At 33.9% G+C, this 21,801-nt stretch overlaps 1 protein-coding gene across 4 annotated transcripts in view; it reads left to right on the forward strand.

The window, feature by feature from the left end:
* TTK (TTK protein kinase) overlaps positions 1-21,801 on the forward strand; it is a 39,245-nt gene that overhangs the window by 11,749 nt on the left and 5,695 nt on the right. For 3 of the 4 annotated variants that reach the window (XM_039216429.1, XM_039216431.1, XM_039216432.1), the window contains 10 exons: positions 786-873; positions 1,826-1,946; positions 5,901-6,049; positions 10,181-10,317; positions 11,853-11,979; positions 14,544-14,636; positions 17,860-18,017; positions 18,151-18,302; positions 19,561-19,685; positions 21,169-21,249. In XM_039216429.1, the coding sequence (XP_039072360.1) occupies positions 786-873; positions 1,826-1,946; positions 5,901-6,049; positions 10,181-10,317; positions 11,853-11,979; positions 14,544-14,636; positions 17,860-18,017; positions 18,151-18,302; positions 19,561-19,685; positions 21,169-21,249 (1,231 nt within the window). The remainder of the gene's footprint in view (positions 1-785; positions 874-1,825; positions 1,947-5,900; positions 6,050-10,180; positions 10,318-11,852; positions 11,980-14,543; positions 14,637-17,859; positions 18,018-18,150; positions 18,303-19,560; positions 19,686-21,168; positions 21,250-21,801) is intronic. The other variant, XM_039216430.1, reaches the window with a different exon arrangement.

Genomic DNA, 21,801 nt, shown 5'->3' on the forward strand with positions numbered 1-21,801 from the left:
AAATCCTGTTACACTTTGGGCGTCTGGGTGGCTTAGTCGGTTAAGCGTCCGACTTTTGTTTAGGTCACGATCTCGCGGTTCCTGGGCTCGAGCCCCGCGTCGGGCTCTGTGCTGACTGCCAGCTCAGAGCCTGGAGCCTGTTTCAGAGTCTGTGACTCCCTGTCTCTCTGACCCTCCCCTGCTCACGCTGTCTCTCTCTCTCCTAGAAATAAATAAAACATTAAAAAAATAAATAAATCCTGTTAACACTTAACACTTGACTAAAGATACATGCTAAGAGAACATTTGGGTTGTCCAGAATCTTATGAGATGACTTTAATCTTGTCTCCATTTTAGATACCTATCTGAATAATAAAAGGAGACTTTCCCATTGTAAAAAAATAAAAATAAAACAAATCCAGCCATTTTCTTGGTGCTTGCCATGATACACTGTATGCTAGGCACTGTGGAGGCCCATGGAAAGGTTTATACTCTTAGGCTAGTTGCAATCTGAAGTGTAGTTTCACCTACGTTCTGCTGTCCCCTTCTTTACCACATTCACACTTAGCCCCAACTGTTACTTACTACAGTCACCTACCACTTATCTCTTTCATCATTGTCCAGCACCTACTTCATTATATTTGTACTATAATCATGTTATTTTTAAAAAGAATTTTTTCAAGAAATCTTTACAATTAAAAAGTGTACATATTGTTAAAAAGTCAACTTTAAAATGGAAAAAATAACACATTGAAAAAATAAGTTTCAAATTAAGCTTTAAAACTATTTTGGTTTGTGGGTAATAGACAGACCTCTGGATCAGAACACGGATATATGATTGTACCTGGATCTAAATCAAGTGGAAATGATTCCAGTGAGTTGAGAAATTTAAAGGTATTTTAATTTTTAAATCTTTCTGTGGAGCGAGGTTTCCTGATCTAGGATCCATGGAGTTTTCCCTGGGGAAGGGGTCCAACAGTGTTTCTGAAGCCCCAAGAGATATAGGACCACTAGTGGGAGGGGTCCAGAAGTCCTAAACTGTTCCTCAAAAGTTGAGGTGGTAGAGAGATGATCAGTGATCTCCGGGGATAACTATGACATAATAATTATGATGCTTATGTTTAAGCAGCTTAATTGGCCTGGGTTTGGAAATAGCTGTGGGAGCCATTCCCCCCAACTTTTGTTTCTTGGTTGTTGTGCTTAACCATATGATCTGACAGGGCATCTTATACAGCAATGAGAGTAGATTGTGATGTGTCTTCATAAATGCAAAGACGGGACACAGTTTAAGTCTCATACTGTTATTATACTTGAGTTCAACCCATGGCCTCACAATGTGGGTCTTTTCAATTTTATATTTTTTGTAATTCATCTCTTTCATGGTCTATGCTTAATATTTGAACTAATCACAGCTACCTTAGAGAATAGTGCATAGTTGTTTCAAAAGTTTACTTTTTGGATTTTAAAATAACTATTGGTTTAGATTTATACAAATCTGAATTTTCACTAAAGTTATTTTGGGGATAAAATACAATCATAGTAACAAAATAATGAGGCATGTCTTATGTTAGATTCAAATTTTCAGCCTCTCTTTTTAAGTGAATGTATTTTAGTAGTTGATTATGTCCATTGAAAGCACATTGGCCAGATTTATGGTTATGGCCGATTCCACTGCTCTAGTCAATAATTTAAGAAGTTAATCTTTCCTCAGAGTTTTATTATAGTAGATAATTTTCTTAACAATCTTTTCACATAGATGAGACTTTAGTATATTGAACACTAAGACAAATTAGTACTATTATTGTTTATGAGACTTTATTTTTTGCATCTTATTCTTTTCATGTAGTCTATTCAAAATATCTATTCCAAGGAACCTCTGTTGTCGGATGAGAAGAGTTCTGAGCTTATTACAGATTCAGTAACCTTGAAGAATAAAACTGAATCAAGTCTTCTAACAAAATTAGAAGGTAATGGAGACAAAATAGGCTTTTATTAATTAAGAATAGCACTCTGGTGCTTGTGAAAGTTGACCAGCCATCTAAAAATTGCAATATAAGACTATATGTCCCTTTATCTTGTATGCTAATTGAATAATATAGGGTGTATGAAAAGTATTGAATTCTGTAGCAACGGAAGTTTATATGACTAAAAGCTGTGTAAAAGGAAGAGTGGAGGGAAAGTACATTGGGGCTGAGTTAGGTTTCTCAGTTGACTTGACAAATACTTTTCTGGAAAAAACACAAGCTGTATCTATATGACAATTCTCTTTCCTCTTTTATCTGACATTTGGTGTTCTACTATATGAGTACTATGATAAATGTTCTAAGGGTATGTAAATGAATGAAACAGGGTCCCAAGAAGATTGCCATCTAGTATGGGAGACAGACTGATAAATATAATGCTATGTAGAATTTTAGAGGGTATCATGAGAAGAATGTAAAATGCTATGAGAATTCAGAGGATGGAGAAACATTGACTATTTGGTTTAGGGTAAATAAGAAAATGTTTCATGGAGGAGAAAAGAGGTGAAGAAACATTTGCTTTTAAATAGGAAGAAATGGCAGTGATAGAGTATTTCAGATGGAGGAAATAATTAAAGCAAAAGAATAAAACATTTTAGGAACAAGAGACAGTCTATGCAGAAAACTATAACAGGTCATATAGAAGTAGAAGATAAGATGAGATAAAGTGAACTCCATGCTTACGTTTTTTTTTTTTTTTTTTTTTTTGTAGATATCAGAGTACCATTAAAGATTTTTGAACAAGATCATGAATTAGATGATCCTTGTCCAAACAAAGGTTACCAGATTGACTAAATTTTTCCTTTAATTGGACTGAGGAGGAAAACTGGGACATACTAGGCTTGCTGAGACCCTTTGGTTTCCAAAGTGGAACTTCCCTCGTGTTAGCCCTGAAAGTTCTATATAGCATGGTGGCCCCCACTTTCCAGTAAACTCGGACTGTTATTCACCCTACAATGGTCTATTTGCCATTATTTTGACTCAGAATAGATTCCTGTCTCTAGTATTTGAAGGATATTTTCATGGTATCTAGTATAAATTGATATTATTGAAAAATCATCTTTACCAATTACTAATCGTATACCTAATGTTTTTCAGTAAATACTTACCTTCATAGTGCCAATAATACTTTATTGTATAGTAAAACTTCCAATTACAAAATCATGCAAATTGTGAGAGTACAGTCTATTGAAATATCATTCTATTCATACACATTTCTTTTGAGGGTATCCAAAGAATGGGTTGTAGGGTCACAGTATGTGCATATGTTCAACTTTGGCAGATAGTGCCAGTTTTCTAGAATGGTTGTCCCTTTGACCAGCAGGAATTGCTTGCTCCATATTAGTCCCAATTGTTTTATTGTTGGTTTTTAATTTTAGACATTTGGATGCTGCTAAATGTTATCTCACTATGGTTTTAATTTACGCTTCTCTGATGGCTTATGATGCTGAACATCTTTTTCTATGTTTATTGGCCATTTGGATATCCTCTTATGAAGTACTGTTTGAAACTCTTGCCAATTTTTCTACTGGGTTTTCTTATTCTCATTAATTTCTAGGACATATTTATGTCATCTAGATATGTATCCTTTGTTGGATATGTGTGTTAAAAGTAATTTCTCCCATAATGTAGTAAAGACTTTTTAGGAAAAGAAATGCTTATTATCATGTGTTTTAATTTATCAGTCTTTTCCTTTGTGGTGTTTCCTGTGTCTTTTAACAAATCTATGCCTACTCCAAGATTGTAATGATATTTCCATATATTTTAGATGATTTACTAGATGTTTGCCCTTCACATTTGGACTTATTTTCTAACTGAATTTAATATTTGTATATATGTAATATGAAGTATCAAGATTCTGTTGTTTTTTTCCCCCACGTAGATATCCAGTTGGTTCAGCATCCTTTATTGAAAAGACCCTCTTTTCCCTCACTGGATTATAATGTTTATTTGTTTATTTTTGAGAGAGAGACAGAGTGAGCAGGGGAGGGGCAGAGAGAGAGGAAAACAGAATCCTGAACAGGCTCCAGACTGTCAGCACAGAGCCTGATGTAGGGCTCAAACTGATGAACCATGAGATCATGACCTGAGCCAAAACCAAGAGTCTGATGCTCACCTGACTGAGCCACCCAGGCACCCTTCCCTTAGTGAATTATAAATTAGATGATCCTGTGTGTGATATCTGCCTTTGGATTCTTCTCTGTTCCATAGTTCTTTGTGCCAATACTATTTTATTTACTGCAATAAGTATATCAGTTATAAAATCTTCCAACTTCATTCATCTTCAAGGCTGTGTCAGCTATTTGGGCCTTTTGGGTTTCCATATAAATATTAGAATCTACCAGATTCTTTGTTTTAATGGGATTTTTTTTACTGAGATCTTAATGGAACAGGTTGACATCTCAGCAGATAGGTTTTCTAATCCACTAACTTGACGTATCCCTTCATTCATTTAAGTAGTATTTAAGATGTTATTGAGAACTATTTTGTGTTAGAGATTTTTCTTCTCTTTTGCTAGAGTTATTGCTAGATATCTAACATTTGATACTGTGATGATGAATGGAATATTTTTAAGACATTTTTTAATCTTCTACCTCATTGTTGCTGGTATATAAAAATGCAACTGGTTTTAGCTATTGATCTTAGATACAGTGAGTTATCAAATTCATGGAATAATTCTAATATTTTTCTATGAATTCTTTCATGTTGTTTGAAAATAATATAACACGTTTTTCCTACTATTCCTTTTAACCTTCATTTTTTTCTTTGTTGTATTGCATGTAACACCATAGTCATTAATAGAAGGGATGATAGGTGAGCAATCTTATCTCATTACTTATTTTAGAGGGAAGCTTTCCATATTTTACCCTTGTATGGATAATTGCTATAGATTTTTTATCTAATATCAATATCTAATATCAAAACAGTAAATATCTAATATCAAAACAGTGAATTTTGCTTTATACCTAGATTGCCATTAGATTTTTTTTTGGGAATATTGAATTTTGTCAACTGCTTTTTCTGTGTTTATTGAGTTGATCATGTATTTTTCTTCTCAGTTCTCTTATTATGGTAAATTAATTGATTTTCACATGTTTAGCAAACTTCACATTTAAGAATAAACATAATTTAGTCATAATTCATTATCCCTTTTATCAGTTGCAAATATTTGTTTTAGGATTTTTGCATTATCATGGTGACAATGAATATTGATATTTATAGAAGAGTAAATACAGTGTTGAGGCTTTTTTGTTGGGAGACCATTAAGAAAATAAGTTACAGGCTAGTTTAAGGTAAAATTTTTGTTAAAAAAACTAAAGGTCTAGGGGTGCCTGGGTGGCTCAGTTGGTTAAGCATCTAATTTCAGCTCAGGTCATGATCTAGCAGTCCGTGAGTTCAAGCCCCACTTTGGACTCTGTGCTGACAGCTCAGAGCCTGGAACCTGCTTCAGATTCTTGTCTCCCTCTCTCTCTGCCCCTCCCCGGCTCACGCTCTTTGTTCTCTCTCAAAAATGAATAAACATTAAAAAAATGTTTTTAAATACTAGAGGTCTATGAAAAGTGAATTAGCTTTTCTTTATTAGTAAGACCTTATGATATGTATGTGTTTTTGAAATTTTTATTTATTTATTTGGTGTTTTCTGGTGAAGACCAGAAGTATTTAAATTCAAATGGTCTGGAATAAAGTTCTAGGTAGTAACTTAGAAACAGGGTTGTGTTATACCTTAGTAAAATGACTTAACTAAAACTTAGTTGTCAGCAGCTGGCTTAATGTTTTTAGTTTCTCTGTTTTTAAGAGCAAAGTACTAATACAGTTTGTAACAGGTGTCGTATTTCAGATTTAATTTTATTATCAAATATTCTTTCCTTTTATTGATAACAACAACAAATGCAATTTCAGAAATTAAGGAACATCAAGAACCAAAGGTTCCAGAGAGTAACCAGAAACAATGGCAGTCTAAGAGAAAGTCAGAATCTATAAACCAGAATCCTACTGTATCTTCAAATCAGTGGCAGATTCCAGAAATAGCCCGAAAAGTTGATACAGAGGTAACTTTCCTTTCCTCTATAGTGTAACATTGCCATTGTTTGTAATGTAATGATCGTGTTAAATCTTTTTCTTTCATTAAATCGTTATGGACCATTTTTAGTGGAATAGTTTACTTAAAAGATGTTTCTTATTATTCACAAAACAATGATCACGAATAGTCACAGAATCAGTAAAAATATATGTCAAGATGAAGTCTTTTTTTTATTTTCGGTGGTGTTTCTAGATTTCTGGTAGACTGGTGCAGAGGTCACCAAACCATAGCCTGTCAGTCGAATGTAGTTCTCAGCCTGTCTATAGAATATAGTTCATTGGAACACATGACCATTTATTACTGCCTATGACTGCTTTTGAACTGTGACAGCAGAACTGAGTAGTTGCAACAGAGACCTCTGTCTTAAAAAGCCTCAAATGTTTATTATTTTGCCCTTTACAGAATACAATATTCTAATCCCTGAACCAGTGCAATGCTATACCAGAAGATTTGACAAATTTCCTATTATCCCATGGATAAAATAGAAAAATATAGACTAGACAGTGCATGTGAATTTAATAACAGGTTTAATAATCATTCCCAGTGGTCAAAGGTTGTTTCAGAAGGAATGATCTTGTAGGCTACTAGAGAGTCCATACCTATATATAGTCCATGGCTATACCTTCCTCACTGTTTTTCGTTATATTCTAACTCATTGGTTCTCACATAGTTTGGTCTTGGGACCCTCTTTGTCTCTTCATTATGAAGATGCCTAAAGAGCTTTGCTTATGTAAGTTATATTTATCTGTATTTACTGTGTTAGAAAGTAAAACTGAGACATTTTAAAAGTGTTTATTAACTTACTAAAAATACTAATAAATCATCACATGTGAATATATATATACTTTTATATATTTATGTACTTTTAAAAATAAGTATTTTTATGTTTTATTGAGGTATAGTTGACATATAACATCAATTTCAGGTGTACAGCCTAATGATTCAATACTTGTATTATGAAGTGATCACCATAATAAGTTCAATTAACATCTGTAGCCATACAGCTACACAATTATTTTTCTTATGGTGAAACTTCTAAGATTTATTCTCTTAGCAATTTTCAAATATGCATATAGTATTAATAACTATAGCCACATGCTACACATGCATCCTCATAACTTATTTTGTAACTGGAAATACCTTTATATCTTTTTATTTAATGTTTATCTCTATTAGAGACAGAGAGGGAGAGGGAGGGGTAGAGAGAGAAGGAGACACAGAATCTGAATCAGGCTGCAGGCTCTGAGCTGTCAGCACAGACCCCGATGTGGGGCTCGAACTCACAGACTGCGAGATCATGACCTGAGCCGAAGTCAGACGCTTAACCAACTGAGCTACCCTGGCACCCCACCTTTGTATCTTTTGACCCCCCTTCACCTATTTTGTCCAACATCCATTCCCCACCACTGTCAACTATTAATATGCCGTCTGTATCTATGGAGTTATTTCTTTGTTTCTTTGTTTTAGTTCATATATAAGTGATACTATGCGGTATTTCTCTATCTCTGACTTATTTCACTTAATATAATGTCATCAGCATTCATCCATGTCACAAATGGCAAGATTTCATTCTCTTTTATGGCTAATAATTCCACTGTATACTATACATACACACACACACACACTAACTATATTTTCTTTATTCATTATTCATCCATCATTGGACACTTAGGTTTTCCATGTCATGGCTATTGTAAATAATGCTGCAGTGAACATAGGATTGGTTGTATCTTTTTGAGTTGGTATTTTCATTTTCTTTGGATAAATACCCAGAAGTAGAACTGCTGGATCATATGATAGTTCTATTTTTAATTTTTTGAGGAATCTCTCTACTGTCTTCCATAGTGGCTGCACTGATTTACATTCCTACCAATTTTCCACAAGAATTCTCTTTTTTCCACATCCTTGCCAACACTGTGTAGTGTTTGTCTATTTGATTAACAGTCATTCTAACAGGTGTGAGGTGGTATCTCAATGTGGTTTTGATTTGTATTTCCCTGATGTTGAACATTTCTTTCTATCTATTGGCTATCTATATGTCTTTGGAAAAGTATGTCTATATGTTTAGACATATTTACATATGCTGCCCCAATTTTAACTGGATTGTTTGTTTTTTGCTTTTGAATTGTAGAGATTCATTATATATCTTGGATATTGACCCTTATCATATATGATTTGCATATATTTTCTCCCCTTTATTAGTTTGACTTTTCATTTTGTTAACAATTTTCTTTGTTATACAGAAGCTCTTTGGTTTGGTATAGTCCCACTTATTTATTTTGCTTTTGTTGCCTTTGTTTTTGGTGTCACATCCAAAAAAATCCTTGCTAAGACTCATGTCAGGGAGTTTATTTCCTATGTTTTCTTCTAGAAATTTTATGGTTTCAGGTCTTACACTCAAGTCTTCAATCCATTTTGAGTTAATTTTTGTATATGGTGCAAGAAAGTGCCCTGATCCCATTCTTTTGCTTATTGCTTTCCAGTTTTCCCAACACTATTTATTGAAGAGACTTTATCTTATTTTTTTAGAGAGCTAAGTAATGAAGTAAATAATAAATATTAGATGGGAAGAACCCTGACAGATTAAATTATGGATCATATGAAACAGCATCTTTCCTGTTTTTCTCTTTGAAACTTGAAAGTCAGTAGCAGGGTGAGAAACCATTTATTTGTCATTAGGGAAATGCAAATCAAAACCACAATGAGATACCACTGCACACCCAGGAAGATGGCTATAATTAAAAAGAGACAATAATAAATGTTGGTGAGGAAGTAGATAAATTGGAACCCTCATACACTACTGGTAAGAATATAAAATGGTGCAGTTACTTGGCAAATGGTATGGCAGTTTCTCAGAAGGCTAAACATAGACTTATCATATGATCTATCAATTCTACTTGTAAGTATATACTCAAGAAAACTGAAAATCTATATCCACACAAAAACTTGTACGTGCATGTTCATAACAGCGTTATTCATAATTGACAAAAGTGGAAATAATCCCAAATATCCAACAACTGGTGAATGAATAAACAAAATGTGGTACTCTAATTTTATTATTTTATTTTATTATTCAACAATGAAAAGTAATGAAGTACTAACAAATGCTACAATATGGATGAGCTTTAAAGACATACTAAGTGAAAGAAATCTATCACGAAATGCCACATGTTATGTGGTCCCGTTTATAAGAAATGTCCAGAATAGGCAAATCCATACAGAGGCAGAAAGTAGATGAGTGGCTGCCAGAGACTGGGAAGAGTAGAGAATAGAGGGTGACCACTAATGGACATGGAGTTTCTTAGGATGACGGAAATGTTCTGTAAATAAATAGTGTTAATGATTGTGTACTCCTGTGAACATACTAAAATCTGCTGGATAGCACACTTATGAAAAGAAGAAAAAGAAATTAGGTGGTTTCCTGAGGTCATTCCTTCTCCAGCAACCCTTTCCAGTAGAGATTGTTTTTGTCCCACTTCTTACTTACTTATAGTTAGAAACTCCCTGTAGCTATGTCCAGATCATTTCTTCTCTTTACAGAGCCCTGACCTTTTGAGGCTTCTGCTTTTTGGATATACTATCCTGTTCCTTGCTCATTGCTATCATCTTTGAACATCCTAGTGACTTCCCATCATTCCTTGAAGATATTTGGCTCTGGATCACTTCCATCTACTTCTAATTCATAATTTCTTCCTCTCATGGCCATTTCCTTAATTTCACTTAATTTCACCATTCCTATGTGGTTTTACTGATTAAAGAAAGACAAGTTTTCAGAAGTAGAGAGTATGCATTTAGATTATGAAAGTTCAGTAATGGTTATAGTAGTCCAGATGGCAGAGGATATTAGATCCTGTTTTGTTAAACAATACCATGTGTCTTCCCTCTACTTGTAATCCTTTCGAGGAAAATATAAGGCGTTGGAACTTAGAGTAAAAGAGCTATACTGAAAAGTTATTGGAAGTCTGGAATATATATGTTCACTTATTTTAGCATGTTTGTGTATTTTATATTTTTATTTTTTTCTTTTAGAAATTAAAATGTTTGTAAAACTATTGAACAGGTGTCTAAAAACTGTAAATTATGATTTTTTTTGATTTAGCAAAAACAAACCACTTTTGAGCAACCTGCCTTTTCCGTTTCAAAGCAGTCACCACCAATATCAACACCTAAATGGATTGACCCAAAATCTATTTGTAAGACACCAAGTAGCAGTGCCTTGGATGATTACATGAGCTGGTAATTACTTTTGGCATTCTAGTTTGGCACAGTGGAAATAACATGGGCTTCGGGGTTAAATAGATCTGGAGTTGAATCATGCTCTGTTATTTTAAAGAATTTCCAAATTATTTTTCTGAACATCAGTTTTTTACCTGTAAAAGGGGGGGAGGGGAAGGTGGCTATAATACATTTTTAAGGATTGTTTTGAAAGTCTCATATTGTAATCTGTACCTGCAATGTATAAATACTCTAAATATGTAAAACTTCTTGGTAATTATGCATTGCCACATGGATATATTTCTATAGTTGAGAGAGGTATTTTAAAGGTTAGCATTCTTAGACATGATAAAAGGTAGGTACATTTTATAGCATAGGAGGGGTTTTCATTGGAACGTGATAGTTTCTGAAAGAAGTTAGTTGTATAGGTCACATATCCTGGGAGTGTTCAAAGGTAAGAGACTTGAGTGGATGCAATGAGGGATCAGTGAAGAACTTGGATGGTCAGTGTATTTTATAGAAAACATAAGGGATATCGCAAAAGCAAATTAATGACATTTCAAAGAAAGAAAAGGAAGGAATGTGGCACATCATATCATTCAACTAGTAGCTATATTTTTAATGTCTTAGAGGATAACTTAAGTCCATGATGCCTTTTGTTTTTAATTTTCATAATGTAATTTTTGATTTTAATTAGAACTGGCCTTAGAGTTTTATAGCCTAGGCTCTTACCAATTTAATATAGTTTTGCTATCTATATATTATCTCATTTTATTATATGTGGAATATATATTTTTTTTAATTTTATTTATTTTGGAGAGAAAGATAGCAGGGGAGGAGAAGAGAGAAGGAGAGAGAGAGAATCTGAAGCAGGCTGTAGGGCTTGAACTCAAGAACTGAGAGATCATGACCTGAGCTGAAACCAAGAGTCTGATGCTTAACTGACTGTGCCACCTAGATACCCCATATGTGGAATATTTTAAAGAATGGTTGCTAACTAGAATAGTGATGTAATTGTTTTTTGTGAAGTTAGGTTATATATTATCAACAAATATTTGTAGAACCCCTTTGTATTGAGCACCATTCTAAGTGTTGAGGATGTGATAACGAATAAGATAAGCAAAGCACAAATGTCAACTCAACAGCTTTAATCTAAGTCCAGACTCCTAATGTAATTGGCTTTCAGATATTTCTAGCATGCTGTTGTAGAGCATTATTGTTAAAAAGGACTCATAAGCCATAGGCTAATGTTTCCTTGGCTAAACTCTTCTAAAATAACCCAACTTTATATTTTAAATGCCATCTTATTAATTTTACTAGTAAGGATTTCTTGTCTAGGAACGAAAAATTACTTTCAGAAAGAATTTGCCCAAAATGAAATTTCTGGTGATGTTGTATCTAGAATAAATAATTTAGCATATTATGAAAACTGACTTGGATTCTGTATGATGTAATACATTTAAATTTATATGCATCTTTTAGACTCACACGAAAACAGAGTCAGAATCTTCTTTTTACAGTTTTAGTGTTTTAAATTAAAACCACATCTTTCCTAGTTTTAGAACTCCAGTTGTAAAGAATGACTTTCCACCTGCTTGTCATTTGTCAACACCTTATAGCCAACTTGCCTGTTTCCAGCAACAGAAGCAGCAAATACCTGTTACTCCACTTCAAACTTTACAGGTTTGATAAGCTTTATTTATTATGGTATATGTTTAAGTTATAATCAGATCCAAAGATTTTATATTTATAGATCTAGTTGTTAGGAAAAGCCTTAAGAACTTGTCCATTCTTAGTCCTATTAGGCAAAACTCTTTTCTAATATCCTCTTAAGAGTGCCTTGTGACTTTGAGAGGTTAGTTATTAAAGAAGCTAATGAAGTTGTTTTTTATGAACTAGGCCAAAAGATTCAGTTTGAATAGCTAGACAAAATATGTCTTGTAATTGAGATAACTTTTTATTCCATTTCACTATTTAAGCCTACTGTTACTGTGCAGTCTCATTTCACTGGCTGATTAATATACAGTGAAGTTTTCAAGAGTATCAAAATAGCAATATAAGATGCTACTAAAATATAAAGTAATTATAAAAATAAGAGAAAATTGTTTTTGCCGGTAAGGCAATTGTATTGTCATCTGGAGTAAAAATACTCCTGATATCAATACTAAAATTAGTCTTTAATAACTATCTGAGCAGCCGCTAAATACTGGTAGAAAGCATGAACTTCAAAGGAGAATTTCTGGACATGAATCTTGGTCTCACTACTTACCAGCTGTGTGATCTTTTGTAAATTACTTAAATTTTCTGTGGCCATTTCATCATCTGTAAAATGGGGATAATTAAGACAGCTACCCTAGAGGAAAATTGTGAAGATTAAATTAGTTAACATATGGAACTTTTACAACAGAGCCTGCTACTTAGTTAATGAAAGATAGCAATTGTTATTTAAATAGAACAGCAAAAAAGAAACAAATATACACACAGGTAATTAGCTATTACAAATTGAGAAATTAAAAAATTAGCTGACAGTGGAACAATGGTCATCAGTGTCTAAAGGGAGTGAGGGAAGAGTTACTGTTTAATGGGTGTAGAGTTTCAATATGAGATGATGGTAATGTTTACACAACAGTGAATGTACTTAATATCAGTGCGTTGTAAACTTAAAACTGGTTAAAGTGCAAATTTTTTGTTATGTATATTTTACAATGAATAAAGAACAAAAAAGCTGACAGTAGATTATGCTATGGAAAGAGAAATGGTGTTTTGAAGACTGAAGCAGAATAATAAATTACTTCAGATCAGGTTTGTTCATACATTGATTCAAAACATTTATTGACTTCTTCCTCGTGTCAGACCCTGTTTGAGTTGATACCTATAAGTCAAGTCATGACCACAGGAATGGGCCAGGAGCCTTCTAGAAAAGGCCAGTGTCAGGAGGAAACTGAAAAGAGTTTAGGAAGGGATGAAGTGATCCTTAGGGTTCTGCTGGGCCCTTTAAGTTTTACCCCAAGGGGGGTAAGAAGCTGTGTAACAGGTTTGAGCAGGAAAGTGAAATGATCTTATTTGCATTTTGAAAAAATTACTCTGGTCACAGTGAAGAGGATGGACTGAGGGAGATGTAGAATGTCCTGTGTCAGGGAAACTGAACTTCACTTTAGTATTGAGTCAGAAATAAATCAGAAATGACTTACTCTAACAACTGTTAGGAGTTAGGGGGCAAAGACATTGAACTGCTTTCTTCCCTCTCAGAAATTTTCAGTTTAAGTATGAGAAGATGCTCCAAAAGGAAGAGGGATGGGAGTAGTGAAAAACCTTGTTGAAATTATAAATGAATGAAAAATAACAGGTATATATTTCAAAGCCTAATACTTTCTTATAGAAAACATATTTCATGACTCAACAGTGTTTTTTAACCCTTGAGGTTTAAAAGGTAAAGAGATTACAGTGGGATTCAAATAAAAAAGGGCTTGTTTAAATTGAAGTTTATTCAGACAGACCTTGTTTCAACCTTGGAAATCAGCTAATCAGGTGCTCTTTGTGTCTTCAGCTTCCTCGTCAGCTTGAAATGAATCCTCTCACTGTACTCCATCTGGGCAAAGCATTTATAGATCCACCGAGCGCTCTGGCATAAGAGAAGGGAAATGGGGCCTGTTGCAATAGTACATCAGCTACAAGTTTGCTGAGGCGGATGCTGAAGTTCAAATTAACTGATTTGTTGAACATCATTCAGCAAAAAGGGGATTTTGCTGAAATTTGCATTTGTCTGATGGACTCTGCAGCTCTTAACACCTTAGCTAGCACACTGCTTCCCTTATAATGCAGCGCTAAGTGAGGAAAGAGTATAGATATAATTATTTACATATGTATGTAAGTAAAGAGGTATATATAAGAAAAAAGAATAAGGTGAAAAGTAATAGCTTGTGAGTTTGTGCATTGACATTGTTTTGCTCCCTAAATCTTCTATTAATTTATGTTAAGAAGTAAAAGTGAACATTGTATGTCAACTATTCTTAAATTTTAAAAAATAAAGTAGAGGAGGGAGATCTTGGAGTTTATCTATATATTGATAAGCTTATTTCTTTGACTAAGATATGTAAACTTCCTCTTTAAAATATTGTGACTAATACCTAATTACTTGAAATTTAAGATAATTTCAAAATTGGAAGCATTTCACTGTACTAACTGCAAGCTAGTTTCTCAGGCATATTCTTGGCACCTTTGAATCTTTATATATTTTAATTATTTAGATTTCAGCATCCTCTTCAACAAATGAATGCATTTCAGTTAAAGGAAGAATTTATTCCATATTGAAACAGATAGGAAGTGGAGGCTCCAGTAAGGTAAGTATCTTAAATATTTAAGAAAGAAAAATATTTTAAACTTTTCTTTCTTTGTCTTTTTACCTTTTGGGGCTCTTTTTTCATAACATCTAGGGGCGCATATTCCTTTTGAGCCAAAAATCTTTCTTATTCCCTGCTCCCATTCCCTCTCTAACAAATGACGTATCTCTTAAGACCTATCTCCTAATTCCAATTCTCTGCTCTTTCTTTCGATGTCCTGTGCTTTCAAATTTCTTCTCTAAATGGCATTAACAAGGATTTGGGGGTGGCAAATGAAGCTATGTATTATCATAAAAGAATCTTTCTGAACATCAGTTAGGGCATGTTGTAAATAATATTTTAGGATGATTCAGCAAGATATATGACTGATATTTTGGGTTTTTTGAGTTTTTCGTGTTAAAAACAGAGCTTAGTAACATGAGTTTCTAGAATTAGACTAGATGATTTTCTAAATGTATTTGAGTTCTAAATTTATATGGTTCTACTTCTCTGGGTGGAATGCATCTCAAAAGAGCTGTCTAAACTTACCATTTTTAGTTCTCATTCTGTTCTCTTAAATCAACTTCAGTCAGATTTTTACCTTTATCACTTACCAAAACAATTGTTACCAAGATCACCAGTGATCTCCATAGTTTTACTAAATCTAATTCTTTGCTTTAATTTGGGTTTCTTAGCATTTGGGAAAGTTGATTGTTTTTTTCTTGTTGAAACTTTTTTTTTTTACTCCCACTTGGCCCCCCTCAGTTTTCCTCTTCTCCAATTGGCCATTCCTTTTCAGTTCTTCATGTTCTTGATCTTAATGGTGCAACGCCCGAGGGTGTAGTACTTTCTAAACTCATGTCATTCCTTTGGTGTTGTACAGACTCCTGGTTTTAGATACCATGTATATGCTGACAGTTGTTAAACATCTTTCTATCTTAGACCACTCACTTGAACTCCAGACTTGTATATGCAGTCTGACTGCTCGGTATCTCTTCTTGGGTGTCTAATAGATATTTAAAACCTATTATGTCCCAAACATAATTCTGGCTCCATAGTCTTTCCCAGTTCAGTCAATGGCAACTTCATTCTTGCATTAACTAGGCCAAAAACTCTGCAGTCATCATTGACTTCACTTTTTCTCACACATACACCCAGCCAAACAGCAAATCTTGGTGGTTCTACCTCAAAGTATATCCAGCATCTGACTATTTCTCACCACCTCCACTATTACCACTTTGGTCAAAGCAACTGCCGTCTTTTCACCCAAGTTATTATTATAGCCTAATACCTAGTTTCATTGATTTAATCTTTGCTTTACTGGTGTTTTTCATCATAAGAGTCAGTTTTCCTGTATATATCCTCATGTCTTTGCTCAAATATCTTCTCAATCAGGCCTTCCTTGATCACGCTTTTTAATACTACAACTCTTAACCTTCCAGTCACCAGTGAGTTCCATTTCTTTCTTTCTTTTTCTCTGTAGCCCATTTTCTGCTTGTGCTCTGTAATTTACTTATTTGATTTGTTGCTTATGTCTTCTTGTGCCTGAATGTAGTTCCATTAAGATAAGGATGTTTGTCTGATTTGCTCAACAGTGTTTGCTCTATTATCTGGAATACTATCTAGAACATAACAAAGTGAAGTTATTTGTTGAATGAATGTCCTTCCTCAGCTGTTTTGATGTTACAAGTTGTTAAGGACAATGTATGAAGCACAGCCTATTGGGTTTAAGTTTTACTGTATCTTCTAAGCCAGCTAACAATAACTAGATTTGTTTAAGACGGTCCTGTTAACTTATTATAAAAAAGGTGTGTACATTACTATGAGTACCAGTTGTTCAATAATATTCATTTCTTTTTTGTATACATTTTCTTCTTTCCCTTGCCTCAAATTTCAGGCATGGGAACAAAGAGAGAATACAATTGACTTTTATCAATATATTTGAATTACCTGATTTAGTTGCCTTAATAGAAATTCTTTTGTTAATCTTTATTACTTATTACTTTAGTGATATTTGAATAGTGTCGAGGTGAGATATTCAATGGTATGTTTTCAGAAGATGTAAAATAATATTGATGGTGTTTTAAACATTTTTCCCTTGGAGCATAATGAAGATGTTAGCTTAAGTCAAGGGCCAGATGATAAAGCCATGACTGGCCCATATTTTTTTTAGTGTGATTACATTATCATTATTTAATGTAATTATTATGGTGAAGTTGACATAATCAGTGTACCTCAGGGAAAGAAGGTAACATGCTTTGTGAGACTAACCAGCTTTGCTCTCTTTATTGTAGAGTTTAGGTAGTGGCCATGTTGATCTAATCTACTTTTTACAACTGAATATACACATAGCTTACAATTGCTATATATATATTTTTTTAAATTTATTTTTGAGACCGAGAGAGAGAGAGATGGAGCATGAGAGGGGAAGGGGCAGAGAGACAGGGACATACAGAATCCGAAGCAGGCTCCAGGCTCTGAACTGTCATCACAGAGCCCAACGAGACTTGAACCCATGAACATGAGACCATGACCTGAGCCGAAGTTGGAGGCTTAACCGACTAAGCCACCCGGGTGCCCCGATTACATATTTTAAAATACTCAACCACATGAATGAAATGCCAATTCCAGGCACAATGGAAAACACACCATCTGTGAAATGAATTGACTATGAAAGTCCTTAGTAGTTCTTAACATTTTAATTAACTAGTTAATTAATTTTTGAAAAAGAGAGAGCATGTGCATGAGCACCAGCAGAGAAGGGGGCAGTGGTGGGGTGAGAGAGAGAATCTTAAGCAGGCTTCACATTCCATGCCAGGCTCAATCCTATGACCCTGAGATCATGACCTGAACCAAAGCCAAGAGTCAGACACTTAACCAATTGAACTACCCAGGGTCCCCTCTTAACATTTTTGAATGTCTTTTTCTTTAGGTATTTTTTTGGTTAAGGCAATCCAACAGTGTTATAAATATATATGAAATCTAAATTATCTTTCTTATATGTTGATATAAAACCTTTTTATGTTTATTTATGCCTTTGTATTTTTGAATGCCCATTGTCATAGGTAGCTGAGAATGATCTGTTAACTCTTCTAACATATTTTTCCCCTTCGTACTCAAAATAAGCCCAGACATGTTTAATTATTCATAGCAGTGTTCTTCAACATAAAATTCTAACAAATTTAGAAGTATTGTGATAGTGTGAAAGTAGTGCATTCTAAACTTTTTCCTTTGTTCTATATAGGTATTCCAGGTATTGAATGAAAAGAAACAGATACATGCTATAAAGTATGTGAACTTAGAAGAAGCAGATAATCAAACAATTGATAGTTATCGGAATGAAATTGCTTATTTGAATAAACTACAGCAACACAGTGATAAGATCATCCGACTTTATGATTAGTAAGGATTCTTTTTTAATTTAAAAAGAAAACTATATTTGCTATAATTATTCAGATAAATACTTAGTAAATCTTAATAGTGTAACCTAACTGTGTATTATTGTGTTTTATTTTGTTTTTGTTTTTAATGACAGTGAAATCACGGACCAGTACATTTACATGGTAATGGAATGTGGGAATATAGATCTTAATAGTTGGCTCAAAAAGAAAAAATCCATCAATCCATGGGAACGTAAAAGTTACTGGAAAAATATGTTGGAGGCAGTTTACACAATTCATCAACATGGTATTTTAAAACTCGTTATATGTTGAGTTATAATAATCATTAACAGTGTCATCTTACAATTTTTAGGTATTTGTTATTGGCACCTCTAGGCTAGATAAATTAAATATTTGAACACTCATTTAAAGAAGAAGGTAACAAGAAACATTTCTTTAAAACCTTGTTAGCCAATGGCGATAGTGTATGAACTCAAGTCCCCACAGCCATAATGCATCCATAGTGCAAAATATACTCTTACCTTTATTAGTATTAACATAGTCCATTATTCTGGGTCTCCAAATAGTTTGGTTATAGCAGATCTGACACTTGGGTTTCAGGCATCCCAAAAATCTGAGATGTTTATTTCACCCATTCTCATAGTCATTTTGTATTGTGTACCTTGTATGGGAGTTGATTTTACTCTTTTTCAATTGTTAACCCTAGGTTTTTTGTTTTTTTATTGTTTTTTGTTTGTTTGTTTTACTTTACTCGGACTTGGTTCCTCTTAGGCTTCTCTGCCTTTACCTTATCCTTTTTAAAAAATAATTGCTAACCTAGATTAATTGAAGTTTTTCTCCTCATGTTTCCCAGTAAGTTAAAAGATAATTCACCAGTGATTAAGATCAGGGCTGTAGGGACAGGTGTCAGGAGCATTAGGATCTTCCATCTGACAATATAATTTATGATGTTATCTGATGGGTGGTGAATCGCAATGGTGAAGATCATAAACTCTAGAGCCAGAGTGCCTGGGTCAACTCATGGCCCCATCACTTAGGTTGTATGACCTTGAACAAATTACTTAATCTCTGTGCCTTAGTTTTTTCACTTAAAAGGGTAATAATATTATAGTAATTACCCCAGTGCTGGTGTGAGGATTAGATAATTCTAATTATCTAATATAAGCAGCAAACTTAGAATAGTGCCTGGCATTTTGCAGATGCTATATCTTTTTAGAAAATTTAAAAATGGGGTGTCTGAGTGGCTCAGTTGGTTAAGTGTTCGACTCTTGATTTTGGCTCAGGTTATGATCTCATGGTTGGTGGAGATCGAGCCTCGCATGGGGCTCCTGAGCTGACAGCATGGAGCCTGCTTAGGATTTTCTCTCTGCCCCTCCCTCACTCACATGGTGTCTTCTCTCAAGATAAATAAATAAACACGAAAAAAATTTATACATGAACATTTAATTTGATTCCCCAAGGGAATCAACTCAGCTACTAGATTGTGAAATTTCTCTTAGAATGTTTTACATTGTCTAATATTACAATGGATTTTTATTTTGAAGGCATCGTTCACAGTGATCTGAAACCTGCTAACTTTCTGATAGTTGATGGAATGCTAAAACTAATTGATTTTGGGATTGCAAATCAAATGCAACCAGATACAACAAGTATTGTTAAGGACTCTCAGGTAAAACTTAACGAATGATGGGTTACTACACACTATATGGTTCAGTTCCATTTCACCTGTAAAGTATTTTGCTAATGGGTATTTTATTTTCCTACCTCATTCTTCAAAGGATTTGAAATCTTTGTATTAAGAATAGATACTGTAAGAATAAAAACCATATTTAATACGATTTAGAGAGTCAAGATCAGGTAGAAATAAATCCGGCACTTTGCAATGATTTTCCTATAGCTGAGGTAGAAAAGCATAAAGCCTGTCTTGGAAATCATCTTTGTCATGATCTTGAGTTCACCTTAAACTTTGTCTCAGAGATTCCTAGTAGCAACCAAAGAGGGAATTGGAGTTACATGTTTTGCTTTTTTTATCATCCATGGAGTAAGATTATTTCATTCTTCCAGAAAAGTAAAACTTTTCCTGTCACTTGCATTTAAAAAAAAAATTCTCAAGTGGGCCTTCATTATTGGAAACACCGTAATAGATATTGTACTCAACTGTCTTTTTCTAATAGGATATACAGTCACAAACTTAATAAATTTGTCTCCATAAAAACTGAGGTGATAACACCAAAGAATAACTAAAAGTAATCCTCCTTGGAGTCAAGATGATGTGTTCTATGTATGCAGATTTCTGATGTGGATGTGCCATAATCCTAGAAATAAAACTAGACTATTTTTAGGAGGAATAGATGAACAACATGCCTTTGAAACAATTCTATTTGACAGTAACTTCTCTTTGTATCAAAAATATGGCTGAACATTTAATTGTAAATCAGCTTGAAGATATCCTCTATGTCAAGGCCCTAAAGTACAGGTATTCTGTGCTTGAAAACAGAACCACTTATTTTAGAATAAAATACATGCCCTGTTGGAAGAAGGCAGCTGTGGGGATGAGCACTGGGTGTTATATGGAAACCCAACTTGACAATAAACTATCTAAAAATAATAATAATAAAAAAATAAAATAAAATAAAATACATGCCCTGTAAGGTTGGCATAATCCGACTGTGGAAACTCTTGGACGATTTAGATTCCTGCCCCATCTCGCTCTGGACATGGGCCCATACTTGGAGGCATAGCTAGATTTTTGATTGGTTGGTTGGTGGATTTAAAAAAAAAAAAAAAAAAAAAAAAAAAACATTCTAGGCCTATTCCAGCACAGAAATGAGTGATTGATATTAATTTCTCAAAGTTTATGACCATTGATATAATTTTAGCCTCTACAGTTTTATGGTAGTTGCCATCATAATCATAGAAAAAGCTTAGCATTCTGAAAGGAATAACTTTTCTGATTATGAACCCAATTTATTTTGCTGGACTTGTGAAGAAATCTATGTCCTAATACTATTGTCAGTTACTTGATTTTCTAAAACATATTACTGCAGTGTGTAATTATTCAAGTTTCCAAGAACCTGACATTTGTGTTTTGAAATATCTAACACAGAAGAAAATATTTTCATTGGTTGTGTTTTCTGTGCTTTGGCATACAGGTTGGTACAGTTAATTATATGCCACCAGAAGCAATCAAAGATATGTCTTCCTCAAGAGAGAATGGGAAATCTAAGTCAAAGGTACTATGAAGGTTATTTACAACCCATTTATCTGGCATCAATAGGGAATGGACTATTCTCTGTTTAAACCTAACATAACTGAAAATTGCTTAAGTTCTAAAACTTAGGCCATTATAGAGACCTTGCTTTCTTTGGCAAATTGTCATCGGATTCAATTTTACAGTTATTTATTGATTTGAGACTGTTCTTTTTGTATTGTGCTTGTAATATGGGATGTCTCAACGATGTGCTCTAACAAAATATATACCCAGGGTATGTTTTTTTAAGTTTCAAAATGAAAGGTAGAAATTAAGACTAAATTGGCTCCAATTTGAGCACCTTAAAAGAACCTTTGAAGTCTTATTCCTCTTTGATTTTTTCCATTTTATCTCTTATCATTTATTCATTTGTGAATTCTACATTTCCAAGTACAATTCTAGTAGGCAATTGTTCCCCAGCCTGCCACAGCTACTTGCCCACTTGCCTTATTTTACCACCTAAGTGAGCTTTGTGTTAGCCTCATTGGTGTCTCTTGTTGGGCTTATTTTGCCTGCCAGGATGCCTCTGGTTCCC

Source organism: Hyaena hyaena, unplaced genomic scaffold (assembly GCF_003009895.1).
Source record: "Hyaena hyaena isolate Hyena2069 unplaced genomic scaffold, ASM300989v1 scaffold_633, whole genome shotgun sequence".
Lineage (NCBI taxonomy): Eukaryota > Metazoa > Chordata > Mammalia > Carnivora > Hyaenidae > Hyaena > Hyaena hyaena.